At 45.4% G+C, this 14132-nt stretch overlaps 1 protein-coding gene across 7 annotated transcripts in view; it reads right to left on the reverse strand.

The window, feature by feature from the left end:
• The window catches only part of LOC309649266 (uncharacterized protein C16orf46 homolog), a 30519-nt gene that overhangs the window by 8516 nt on the left and 7871 nt on the right, over positions 1–14132 (reverse strand). For 2 of the 7 annotated variants that reach the window (XM_082439094.1, XM_082439097.1), the window contains exons 2-3: positions 7267–7514; positions 30–2195 (exon numbers count right to left, since the gene is read on the reverse strand). In XM_082439094.1, the coding sequence (XP_082295220.1) occupies positions 1182–2195; positions 7267–7476 (1224 nt within the window). In that variant the 5' untranslated portion in view covers positions 7477–7514 and the 3' untranslated portion in view covers positions 30–1181. Of the gene's footprint in view, positions 1–29; positions 2196–7266; positions 8378–8682; positions 10559–14132 lie in introns of those variants that run through there. The other 5 variants (XM_082439096.1, XM_082439095.1, XM_082439093.1 and 2 more) reach the window with 5 other exon arrangements.

Genomic DNA, 14132 nt, shown 5'->3' on the forward strand with positions numbered 1-14132 from the left:
TCACAAAGACCAGTTATGGAAAGCAGATGTTTACAAATAGAGTCATATATTCTGTCTGCCCATCATTTAGCAGATGGAAAGCCTAGAGTTCAAGTACAACCTACCTTAAGCACATGCCAACTATGTAATTACAGAGCGGCTAGATGGTTATGCATATTACAAAATGGTTCTACAGAGCATTTCTCTACATAGCATTGTCACTTCACATTTAAAATATAACTCATTTACAAAAGTTTAATTTACATACAACTTCAGGAAATATGCACTCGGGTAAAATGAGGGGAGAGGAAAGATGGAAGAAGGAAGAAAGTCACAGCCCCATTCCATACTTGTCTGTTTGGGGTTGTCGAGTTCCCAAATAGTAGTTATAAGGTAAGACTGGAGGAAGCATGTATGCTGACAATAATCACAGTGACATTTAAAAAAATAATAATTATTCTTAACCTGCCTCCCAAGATGAATTTTGTAGAATGGTAAGAAAAACTTCCCAGACACAAGAGACTAGCATGAGGCTATAATATATGAAATCTGGGACATATAGGAAACAAGGGATACCGTACATCCATGGATATAATATAAGGATACGCCACCTTGGACAGAGGATATTCACTTGGACACAGGCTGGAATTTTCTCTTATAACATTGTTTCTATTGAAGCAGATCTTTGTTGCAAGAGAAAATGGGACAACAGACAGACATCTGCCAGGTTCAAAAGATCAAGAAACGATATGGTCTACACACGCCCAGTACCCTTGGCTTAAGGCACTGGGGTTGAGGGGGCAGAAGGAGCCCCTGCGGGTTGGCTCAGGGCTGGCATGGGGGCATCCCTGAGGGAGGCCCTTCTGATTCCCCACCATCCACTTGTCTTCCAGTGCAGAGATATGTCAGGCAGAGGCTGAGACTGGCATTACCAGTTTGCGTTTTGTAAATGGCTAAGCAATAGTAGCAGGTAACACATAAATATCGGGGCTTTGAGAGCACATCAAAACCCATGCAATGAGGTTCAATTTCCCCTGATTATATTACAAAAAAGCACCAGGGGAGAGGGGGAGAGAAGAGTGTACGAGAAGACGAGGAGGAGGAGGAGGAAGAGACTGGGGTTGGGGCAGGAGGGAGAGAGGGAAGAGAAGATGAACAACTTTCAGACGGTGCTTACTCCCAGGGAATTATATTGTGGCAACTCAGAGGAGTCTGTGAGTGGGAATGGCCATAACAGCTCTGCTCACCGTGAGGGACGGCAAGAGAGGTCTTGACAACACTTTGGTCTCCAGCGTTTGGGGCCCGTTTGCCAGCTTGGCCGCTGTGAGAACGCGCTGTGGGGTTTTCACAGGAGGTCTCGGCTCCCTGGCTTTGAATTTGGCTTTGTAGTTCTGCGCTCCTTGTTTCTGCACAAGCTGCAAGGTGGCGAGATAGCGAACACTGTTGTGCTGGGGAGGGCACACCAGGTGTTTTTCAGGCAGGAGGGACCAGGGCAGGCAGCAGGGCTCGGGACCGGCCAGCAGGGATGTCCGGGCCACCGGGGTGGGGAAAGGCTGTGTTTCCTTCACCCTGTGGTGCTTGGCCAGCTCAATGGGTCTCTTTTCACCTGTCCCGTCAACTGTTTTCACTCCATATGCACAAGCCACACGCTCATCCTTCGCCACGCTCGGCCCCTTCTCTTCCAGCTGCAAGAAAAAGTTCTGACTCTTCTTACCCGGCACATCCAAGCCATTTGGGGGTGAAGCCTTCAGGGCAGGTAGAACTAAATGGGCCTTGGAAGTCAAGGAGTCTGCTACGGAGGCACTTCTGTCAGTGCCTCCGCTGGGGCTTCCGGGGTCCTTGCCCCTCACAGTCTCGGGAGTGGCCCAGTCTTCCAGGCACCAAATAAACTCTTTTATTTGCAGACTTTTTTTCTCTCCCTGACTGTAGGTGGGAAAGCAGATCTTGTTAACTTCCCGGTAGGCAGTGGTGGGGCCTGGGGGGGTGGCCAGAGTCAGGGAGAGGCTGCCTCCATCCTTCTCCGGCCCTGCCTCAGCCGGAGCTGAAGCCCCCGACTCCAACTTCCCCGCCTCCGACTGAAGCCTGGCCTCCAGGCTCCCTTGGGAGAGGCTGACACAGAGTAAGCAGCTGCTGGCACTTTCTCCCATCTTCGCCTTTTTAAGCTTCTTCCTGGGCCAGATGCAGGCAGTTGGAGAAATCCTTCCCCAGCCTCGGACCTGCAAATAAAACAGCGTGTTACTCTCAGCTGAGCTGCCTAGACTCCAGTTGCCCCTACTTTGGCCCCATTCCCATTTTGGCTGTCCTATTTGAATCAATATTTCTCTAAAAATTGACTTAAATGTTTTAGTTTTAACTTTTCATGCCTAGTTTAGCCTCATACTAAGCAATAGTATCTGTAAGAGTATTTTTAAAGACGAAAATACTAAGCGATAGTATCTATAAATGGCCACATTGATGTGCTGACTCTACATTTTTTTAGGTGTGCATTAAAGTAAATTCAGAATTATTCAAATGAAATCAAAACTGTTAGTTCTTGTCCCCCCTGCCAGGCTTTCTTGTACTGCAGGCTCTGTTTACCACACCTGGGAGACTGCTGCTCGGAGGGGCTGAAGGAAAGGCAGAGGAGCAGAGGCAAACGCAGGGTCAGCATGGCCTAGGCACCCCCATGCCCGCGGCCACACCCGGAGTCCCCCGGCTGACCCTGCCACAGAGGTCACAGGTAAACAGAGCTGTTAGATAAAAATACAAGACCGCATTCGGGATATACTTAAACAAATTAGGTTTACCGAAAGTCAAGTTCAGCTGGGTGTCTTGTGTTTTCATTTGCTGAATCTGGCAACCTTATATGTTTAAAAAAAAAAAGCAAAAATAGCTCCCACAATTTTACTATGTTCCAGGCACTGAGCTGAGGATCTCTTGGCATTCGTTCATTTAATCCTCACAGGAGTGCTACAATTTAGGTCTTCTGATGTCCAGGTTACAGAGGAGGAAACTGAGGCTCAAAATATCCTTACAGCCAGCAAGTCCTGGCACATTCAGAAGGTCTGTGCATCCCCAAGCAGAGGACGAGGAGAGGCTGTGAGGAGAAGCATTGTCTCCCGGGCCTGAAGATGGGGCCAGCCTCTGCTCCCCCTGCAGAAAAACATCCCTTTCCCATCATCCCCTCTTCACCCCCCACACCCTCTCACCTCACATGTTCAGCTCCCCAAATTCCTGTTAGAAATTCATAAGTGTCAAGAAGCACCCCTTTTTATTTTATTTTTTTTATTTTTTAAAGGGAACTTTATTTTTATTTATTTATTTATCTATGGCTGCATTGGGTCTTCTTTGCTGCGCAGGCTTTCTTTAGTTGCAGCGAGCGGGGGCTACTGTTCATTGCGGTAGGTGGGTTTCTCATTGCAATGTCTTCTCTTGTTGCAGAGCACGGGCTCTAGGCACGCGGGCTTCAGTAGTTGTGGCATGAGGGCTCAGTAGTCGTGGCTCATGGGGTCTAGAGCGCAGGCTCAGTAGTTGTGGCACACGGGCTTAGTTGCTACATGGCAGGTGGGATCTTCCCGGATCAGGGCTCGAACCCGTGTCCCCTGCATTGGCAGGCGGATTCTTAACCACTGGGCCACCAGGGAAGCCTGCAGCATCACTTTTTTAAAAAGTCTAGTAAGTGCTATAGGAGTCCAATACTTTCTTATTCCACAGGCCTAGCTCTTCCCAAAGCCGTGCGGCTGAAGCCTTGAATATGTTCTCATCAAAAAAACCCATTCTCTTTAGCATAGTGAAGTCCCAGTTCTTAGATGGCTACAAGGCCGCTGCCCAGCACCGCACGCTGAGTCAGCCTGAGCACATCTTCCCCAGCTTCCCCCTCCCTCTGCCTCTGTTCCGGGAACCCCGTCACTTCACGAGCTGCAGGGTCGGCACTGCATCTTCAAGAGGACCATGCTGCTTGCTTCACACCTCACTGCTCTCGACCCTGGCTCCCCAGGTGGTTTTCCAGCTTTTACAGAAAAGTGAGGGTCCCAGCCCATTTGCTAACAGGTTCTCAGGCTGACAGCCTCTCTCCAGATGGTGGCTTTGGTGGAGCGAGGCAAGTCGCTTGGTCCCCACCTCCAGCCAGGCAAGGGGATTTGTCTCCAGGCTGTGTGTGTGGAAAAGGCCAACTTTGGCTTAACGGGATGTTGAGTGAGGGGAGCCTAAAATGTGGAGCAACCCCTGAGCTTTTGTCTTTCTGAATCTATTAAACAGGCCCAACTGAGTCAGCGAAGGCTCCCCAGTTGCCTGACCCTAACAGTCACCTGAGCTGCTTTTCAAAATCCAGATTCCCAAGGCCCACCCCAACCTACTAAGCCAGTACTCAGGGGAGGGGCTTCGGAAGGGTCAGGGAATTCCTGGGAAGGTAGATTTTAAAAAGCACCCCAGGGACTTCCCAGGTGGTGCACTGGTTAAGAATCCTCCTACCAATGCAGGGGACATGGGTTCGATCCCTGGTGCAGGAAGATCCCACATGCCGCCAAGCAGCTAAGCCCATGAGCCACAACTACTGAGCCTGCGTGCCACAGCCACTGAAGTCCGCGTGCCTAGAGCCTATGCTGCGCAACAAGAGAAGCCACCGCGATGAGAAGCCCGCAGTGAAGAGTATCCCCCACTCGCCGCAACTAGAGAAAGCCCGTGTGCAGCAACGAAGACCCAACACAGCCAAAAATAAATAAATTAATTAAAAAATAAAATAAATACATCTTTTTAAAAAAATAAATAAATAAAATAAAAAGCACCCCACATGGGCGTTCCCTGGCAGTTCAGTGGTTAGGACTCGGCGCTTTCACTGCAGAGGCCCAGGGTTCAATCCCTGGTCCAGAAACCAAGATCCAGCAAGCTGCAAGGTGCAGCCAAAAAAAAAGGCACCCCGCATGAGCCTTGGGCCGAGGCTGATACAGAGGATCTACATCTCCGGGATGTTCAGATGGCCTGGCAGGGGATCCAAGTCCCAGGGCAGGGGGCAATGACACCTTGCCTTTTTGGCCCTTACAGGTGAGGTGTCACAGGTAAGCTGGGTGTTTCCAAAAAGGTCTGGATGTCTGCCAGGACTTCGAGCCCAGCTGCAGTGCAAGGTGACTATGCCTCCCTCCTGACTGTCCACAGAGCCGCCAAGTGGTGTGGGCGTCCCCAGGCTGCCACGGGGAGAAACAGCAGGGTAGTGATAGGAAAGGCTCCTGCACTGGGTCAGCCTGGGTCAACATTGTGCAGCCCTGAGGCATCCCATCATCTGGCTCCTGTGAGGTCCCTTGGCTCTGCAAGCATAAGAAACTCTCACGAATTGCTACCAGCAAAGTGTTCTCTGTCCTCCTCTAAATGCCGGCCCAGGGGTCCCTGGCACCAGCACAGAAAGGGTCAGGGGGACATGAGCCATTGCAGGAAGGCAGCCTTTGCAGGGGGCGGGGACAGACCTCAGTCACCCCTCCTGAGGCAAGGCTGTCTGAGAGGTGGGGTAGGGCTGGGTGGGCAGGGGTCGGGGGCTGGGCAGAGAGAGCAAAGAGTAGCAGGCAGCAGGCAGGAGGAAATGGTGTGGCAGGATCGTACCAGACAGAGTGTGAACAGCAAATGTACTCTCAGCATGGGGCGTGGGGCAATTTTTCCAATTAAAAGAAAATTCTTTTCCAACAGCCCTTGGATGTATATTTCAAAGTAATTACCTTGAATAGTAAACTGAACCTTCTAAGCTTAGAAAGTTTTCCATGCTTAAATAGAACTCTCTACCACCTTGACTTACCTGACCTGGGAGTGTGTGTATAGGAGGTCATATATGCTTAACAAGGTGGGGGGGGGCATACAGTAGAGAGAGCACCAGAGGAGGCTCTGAACACACATTCTTGCAACTGTCAAGTGGACTTGGGTAGAGTCACTCTGCCTTATTTTGGCCTCAGTTTCCATATTTATAAAATAAACCAATTAGATCAAGGTTTCTCAACATTGGCACTACCAACATTGGGAGCTTTTTATGGGTTGCATGTTTGGGTACCCTCCCCCGGCAAATTTCTAGGTTGAAACCCTAATCCCCAGTGTGATGGTATTTGGAGGTGGGTGTTTGGGAGGTATTAGGGTATTAGGTCATTTAGGTATTAGATGAGGTCAAGACGGCAGGGCCCTCGTGATGGGATTAATGCCCTTATAAGAAAAGGAGGGGACTTCCCTGGCGGTCCAGTGGTTAAGACTCCACACTTCCACTGCAGGGGGCAAGGGCTCGGTCCCTGGTTGGGGAACTAAAGATCCTGCATCCCGCATGCTGCGTGGCACAGCCAAAAAATAATAAAATAAAATGAAATAGGGCTCTCACCAAGAACCCAACCATGCTGGCACCCTGACCTCAGACTGAGAAATAAATGTCTGTTGCTTAAGCTACCCAGTCTATGGTATTCTATTACAGCAGCCCAAGGTAAGACAAGGCTGGATCATTTCTTTTTTTTTTTTTTTGGCTTCGTGGCATGTGGGATCTTAGTTCCCCTACCAGGGATCGAACATGCACCCCCTGCAATAGAAGGACAGAGTCTTAACCACTAGACCGCAAGGGAAGTCCCAAGGCTGGACCATTTCTTGCGGTGGGAGCCACCCTGGGCATTGTAGGATGTGGAGCAGCACCCCTGGCCTCTACCCACTACATCCAGTAGCATCCCCTCTCCCTCCCCACCAGTTGTGTCACTACCAAGTGAGAATCATTGGATTAGACCAAATTCCCTTACAGTTCTAAATTTAGAACTGTATTTCTATTACTGATTCTAAGAATAGTTTAAGAATCAACCCACAGGGTTCTGAGTAGAACCACCAGGATAAAAATCTCAGTTCTCTTGGGGAATTAAGTAGCTTGGGTTAAGTTAAGTAGCTTGGGTTCTGGAGTCCAGAAGAGCTGGGTTCAAGCCCTGCCTTGACCACTGCCTGGGTGATCTTTGACACATTTCACCTTTTGGGTGCTTTGGTATCCTTGTCCAAGAAGTGAGGCTGCCTCACATAATATTATGCCTCACATAATACCTACCTCACAGAACTATTGAGAAGGTGAATGAATTGATGTATGTAAAGCATTCAGTACTGTGCTTGCCAATAGTGAGTGGCCATAAATACTCAATAAAAGGTACAGCTATTATCATCATTAACATTCTACCTCTGTTCCAAAAGGTTTCTATATTTCATCATTTACACATTTTTTTTTTTTTTGGCAATAGTAACTATTTTTGAAAATAGTAAAAGAAAAGGCTTGTGTCAAAACACTGACATGCAAGAGACCTAACTCAAGAAAATACTCACTGCTTCTTCCCATCCAGTTCCAATGACAAACTCTTTGGCTTCTTCATCTTGTTCAAGTGTAATGTCACTGATATTGAGAAGACAACAAACATGATTCTTTTCACTTCTTTCATCTGGACAAGTATAGATTAATTCAGTTTCTTCTGTGCTTTGAATTTCAGTATTTTCACTATTTTCTAATTCAGTCTTGTTTTTCGGACCGAGATCCATTACTGGGATGGTTGCTTAAAGTCTTTAACATCTTCTTCCTGTGGTTTGAAATCCAAATTGAACTTAGCATTTAATATTGTTTGTTTTTTTTTTTAAAAAAAGGAATTCAACAACTCAGGTGAAATATCTTCAAGATACGTTCAGGAATAGACAGAAGAAATATTACAAAATCATCCGTTGCCAGCTATTGACATTGTAAAAGATAAGGCTAATTTTAAAGACTGATGGATTTAAAGACCAAAGTTGGAAGTGAAGAAAAGAGGGTAGAAAGATGTTACCACAGACTCTGTCTCTGGTGATGGAGTACCAAGTGCCCCTACAGAGTAGGAATGTAGAGTTAAGCATCCCTACCCTCCACTCCCAAAACATCCAAATGATACTGTGCTAATATGAAGAGAACCACTGTGCTATGTGTGACTGATGCATCCCAGCCGCCTCCTCTGTCCTGTCCCAACAACCCTGGATGTCGGCTTGGGGATCCTTTGGCTTCTGAGGAAGCTGGTGGAGAATGTGGTCAAAGCTAAGTCAATTGGTTCACCCTCATCCACCCTATATGAAGGTGTCCGCATAGAGAGGGGAACTTTGGACACAGACATGCTTAGAGGGAAGACAGTGTGAGGAGACTCAGGGACGAGACAGTCATCTACAAGTCAAGGAGAGAGGCCTGGAACACATCCCTCCCTCACAGCCTCAGAAGGTACCAACCCAGGGGGAGGGATAACTTAGGAGTCTCGGATTAACATATACACACTGCCATGTGTAAAACAGATAACCAGCAAGGACCTACTCTATAGCACAGGGAACCATACTCAATATTTTATAATAACCTATAAGGGAAAAGAATCTGAAAAAGAATATATATATTCTTTCTGAAAAAGAATATATATATTATAGATATAATTATATATTATATCTATAATATATATATAACTGAATCACTTTGCTGTACACCTGAAAGTAACACAACACTGTAAATCAATTATACTTCAATTTAACAAAAAAAAAGTGAGGGACTTCAATTTAACAAAAAAAAAGTGAGGGACTTCCCTCGCGGTCCAGTGGTTAAGACTCCACACTCCCAATGCAGGGGGCACAGGTTCGATCCCAGGTCAGGGAACTAAGATCCCACATGCTGCACAGCGTGGTCAAAACAAACAAACAAGCAAAGTGAAAAGACAACCCAGAAAAAAAACAGAAGGAACGAACCCTGCCAACACCTTGGCTTTGGACTCCAAGTCTCTAGAACTGAGACAGTAAACTTCTGTTGTCTGTGGTGCTTCGTGGTGGCAGTCCTAGCGAACTGATAGAGTAGGTGGTGGTGACGATGGTGTTGGTGGTTGTGGTGGTGGTAGGTGGTGGTGATGATGATGCTGTCTATCTTTAGCTGATGTTTTTCCAGGTTGAAAAATAGGACTTGGCATTCATAATCCAGCCAAAGTGCTAGGAAAGTTATAATCCTTATCAGGAGAGCACAGGCTCGGGTTCCAATCAGCCAGGGTTCCAATCCTATGTCCTAGCTGTGTGTTTTGTCAGGCGAGTTACTTTTCCAGGTCTGTTTACTCGTCTATAGAACCAGCATGATTGTAATACAGTCCCACAGATGGGTTCCTCCTGGGGACCCCGCAAGCTGTGTGGATGTACTCTAATGCCCAGGCAATGACCACCGATATGACATCAGCACAATGGCTGCTCATGAATGGCCAGGGCCTTCCTGAGGAAAACTTTGCTTGTAATGAGACAGAGGCCACTGGGGACCACACGCCTTGCTCTCTCACCCCAAAGTGACCCCTGCCAGAAGCATACATTTTCACTTTCTGTCTAGGTAGAGATCAGCAACTTCTTATAACAATATCTGTTTAATTACCATTTTGGCTTTTTCACATAGGCTTAAAATGGCATTTTGATGCTAATAAAGTTCCATTTACCTATGGAAGGTCAAATATCTTTGGGCATCCTAATCTTTTCCAATATGACATCAGAGGAAATGAATGAAAGCTGAAAGGGAAAGAAATGATATTACAAGTGACTGAAAACTAGAAGCACTATTCTGTTTCCAAACAGAAGTATGATCAAGGACCAGACATATTGTGCAAACCAGCCTGGGCCTTTCACATCGTGAAATATCACTTTAGTTGCTGCCCAGGCCAAAGAAGCTCCTATAAGTACACTCATACCTTTGTAATTTTGAATTACAAATGCAAATACCACAGAACCCATAGACTTAACAAGTGTACAATTCGAAAGAAAAAAAGCAGAGAATCAAAAGCAAAGTCATTTCTTAAATAATAAAATAAATTTGAACTTGAGGTTAATAGAGCAAAGAATAGATACTGTTTAGGAGAGATTAAGTATAGTTAGAATGTTCAAATCAATAAGAAAAATGTTCTGTGCTTGAAGTATCTCCACTGACAAGGCGCTCACTACTTAAAGAGACTGTTCCAATGGCAAAGTACTCTAATTTACTGATTCCTGAACTTGGCTGCACCTTGGAATCATCTGGGGAGCTTTATAAAAAGTAAAAATGCCCAGACTATACCCACAGAAATTCTGATTATAGTCGGTCGTGGCACAGCCTGGCCATCAGAATTTTTAAAATCACCCTAGGTAATTGTAAAATCCTGCAAAGTTGGAGAACTACTGCTCTGTTAGAAAGAGCATCCTTATATTGAACCAGGACTTCTTTCCCTGCCCACTCAACATCGTCTACTCCCTGGTCCTTGTTTCGCCCTCCAGACGAAGGCAGGAAGCCTTCCCATCCACAGATGGGTTTCTGGAGGTTTATGATGCCCCTGCGAATGCTCAATCATTTTTGGGGGGAAGGGCTTGCATCAGAGGTACAAAGCAGTCTGTCACTACAGAGGATTGAAGAATCACTGATCCAGAGACTGGCCACTGCCTCAGCCTCCCAACAGCCCTATGAAAATGTTCCATGTACTCTTCTCTCTTACAGGTTAACCATCTCCAGCTCCTTCATCTACTTCTCACATGTCATAAGAATATGTGAAATCTGAGGGGAAGACTATATCCCTATCTCTATCTCTACATCTAGAGAGAAGAACCACAGAGGCCAAAGATGCGGTGTTAGGTGGCCCCCCCCCCTTTTTTTTTTGGCTGCACTGGGTCTTCGTTGCTGCGCGCGGGCCTTCTCTAGTTGCGGAGAGCGGGGGCTACTCTTCATTGCGGTGCGCGGGCCTCTCAGTGCGGTGGCTTCTCTTCTTGTGGAGCACAGGCTCTAGGCTCGCGGCCTTCAGTAGTTGTGGCTCACAGGCTTAGTAGTTGTGGGGCACAGGCTTAGCTGCTCTGCGGCCTGTGGGATCTTCCTGGACCAGGCATCAAACCCGTGTCCCCTGCATCGACAGGCAGATTCTTAACCAGTGGACCACCAGGGAAGGCCCAAGCCCCTATTTTAGAGTCAGTAGAGGGAATTCACTGGTGGGTCAGTGGTTAGGACTCCACGCTCCCACTGCAGGGGACACAGATTCAATCCCTGGTTGGGGAACTAAGATCCCTCATGCCACAGCCAAACAAACAAACAAAAAGAAACAAACAAAAATCAACAACAACAAAAACTAGAGTCAGTTAGAAGATGGACCTGGTGAAGGCACCAGAAGAAGTTCCAGTCATATTATATTACCAAGTGCCAAAGGAAACCCAGGTAACAACAATAATTTAATAATAAAACTTACTGTTACACAGCTCTTACTATGTGCCAGGCACTGCTATATGCACTTTACTTATTTGTTATAAATACTACATTTTTATTGGGCTGGCCAAAAAGTTCGTTCGGGTTCTCCTGTAACATCTTACGGAAAAACCTGAACGAATTTTTGGGCAACCCAATATAACTACTTTGCTCATTTAATGGGGGATCATGGGAACTATACTGACTCCTTATGACTGAAAACAAAGTATCATCTCTGAGTTGGTAAATGCAGTATTCTTAGTCAAATGGTCAGATTACTGCATACCAGATTGCTAGGTGCTCCTCTGGAACACTGGTGTTCTTAAGCTGAGTCAAGATGCTCCACTACTAAAACAGAATATTGATGGGCTTTTCCTAATTAGAAAAAATTCACTAAGTGTAAAGAATCATCTTAATTTTCAGTTTTCCTCCTATAAACATGCCTTCAAGATTTTTAAAAATATTTAATTAATTTATTTATTTTGGCTGCATCGGGTCTTAGTTGCAGCACATGGGATCCTGTTGCAACATAGTTGTGGCATGCAGACTCTTAGTTGCGCCATGCAAGCGGGATCTAGTTCCCTGACCAGGGATGGAACCCGGGCCCCCTGCGCTGGGAGCTCAGAGTCTTACCCACTGGACCACCAGGAAAGTCCCGTGCCTTCGAGATTTATTGCCCATTCTTGTCCTCCAGCTCATGTAAGAGATGACAAATAGAAATGTGCAAGAAGCAATCAAAGGTCAACTGAAAGAGTGGATATGTGATTTCTTACAAATTACATGCAGTTTTCCTTTTATGTTGGAATGCAGAAATCTGCAGTGATATAATACTCATTTTCTGATGATAAAATTATGCCTTGTTTATAGATTTGAAGTAAATCAGAACTCATGTTCTTCCACTTCTTGATTTCCACGAAGATTTACTACCTGATTTGGTTTAAGAATCACTGGTATAAAGTATACATAAAAGTCCATATGTTTTCCAAGAAAATTACATCAAGAAAACACAAAGATCACAGTGAAAATGCTCCCATGGGAAAATGCATTTGCAGACGCAACTAGAAAATTGGATTTGGAGTACAAAGCAGGAAGACACACAGATGTATGCCAGAAGGTATTAAATTCTCTGACATACGCTATTGAAGTGGCTAGAATTGAAATGTACAAAGAAGAAAATTTTGACTGAGGTGCAAGCCCCGAAAGTACATGTTTGGATAAACAAGAATAAACCCAAAGAAAAACTGATCCAAGGAACTTAAGATATGTGGAAATGAAATAAAGAAGATGAATGAGAGTCTAAGAGCCTATGGAAATTCAGTATGATACAGAAAATACCTTTTCTAGTAGCATTTAAAGTACACAGAAATGGGATTTCCCTGGTGGCGCAGTGGCTAAGAATCCGCCTGCCAATGCAGGGGACACGGGTTCGAGCTCTGGTCCGGGAAGATCCCACATGCCGCGGGGCAAATAAGCCCGTGCGCCACAACTACTGAGCCTGCGCTCTAGAGCCCGCAAGCCACAACTACTGAGCCCGTGTGCCACAACTACTGAAGCCCATGCTCCTACAGCCCATGCTCCGCAACAAGAGAAGCCACCACAGTGCGAAGCCCCTGCACCGCAACTAAGAGTAGCCCCTGCTCAACGCAACTAGAGAAAGCCCACATGCAGTAATGAAGACCCAACACAGCCAAAAATAAATAAATAAATTTGCAAAAAAAAAAAAGTAAACAGAAATGGAAAGAAAATGATCAGCAAAAAACCTGTAAAGTAGGTTATTATTTTACCAATTAAACATAAGCCGTTATGATTTGCTTCAAAATAATCCTGCAAGGGGGTGGGTGTGACCGTGGTTAGAGAGAGAATGAGGAAATAAAAGTAGCCACAAATTCTGTTTGTTGTAGAAGGGTATGAGGACACGGAGGTTAATTGCACTATTCTCTCTACTTCTATGTCACTGTGAAATTTTCCATAATAACATGTTTTTTTTTTAAGCCATTGTGTTATCAGAATATGGTGGAGGTGAGCGAAGCATGAATTTTGACCTTAAGCAAACTGAAGTAAATATATCAAAGAATAGATTACACGGTTTGTATAATTTTAAACTGGAGTAAAGACCTTGAAGAGGGACTTATATAAAGAGGACAGATGTACCACAAAGTCAAAAATTATCAGAGAATAAAGCTTACGAAGGTGATTTGGAGACACTCCATAAATAATTGGCCAACTACTCATAAGTCAAAGTACTCAAAGCCTTCTCATTGAATTTACTGAATGCAAAAGAAAGGGCTTGAAATGCAGAGGAAGAAAAAAGGAGACATTACCTTCCAGATCTCTGACTCCGCACTATGATGGTGTAGTTTGTTAATGAACTAAGAAGTACAGAGACTACCAAATGCCTTTTTGTTATTCATCTGGCAAAATCAATGGAGCTTTGACAGCTTAACCAATCTGTAACTTAGAATTCAAAGTGTCCTGCTCCTGAAATGAACAAAGACTTCCGTTAAGCTGCCACTGGCCGGTGGCAGAGGCACACCGATATTACAGCGGAGTCCAGCGAAAGGACACGTCTTCTGTTGCTATGCTCATGGATGTGTTGGATAAAAGTTGAAATAGGGTGGCAGGGGTTGAAATTCTTGTAAACCGGGAACAATGACATTATCTACTATTTGCAAATAAATAATGCTGCCCAGAGAGAAACCTACGTGAAAAGAGGAGAACCCCCCCAACCCCAACCAAGAACACAAAGACATTTCCAAAAGCCTAGTAGCTGAAGAGAAGCTAAGAAAAGGGATAGCAGAAGACACAAGAAGAGACAGATGAGTATGCTATATTATTACAGAAAGAAACTTTGTATTTCCTTGGTCAAGAAGGTGATAATGTAGTTACTTTATCATTTTAACAAAAGTAGAAATGGATCTATTTGTAAATGCCCATAAAACTCTGAATTTTTGTTTGTTTTGTGTGTGTTTGCCCC

This window comes from Balaenoptera physalus, assembly GCF_965194825.1.
Source record: "Balaenoptera physalus genome assembly, chromosome: 19".
In the NCBI taxonomy this organism is placed as follows: domain Eukaryota; kingdom Metazoa; phylum Chordata; class Mammalia; order Artiodactyla; family Balaenopteridae; genus Balaenoptera; species Balaenoptera physalus.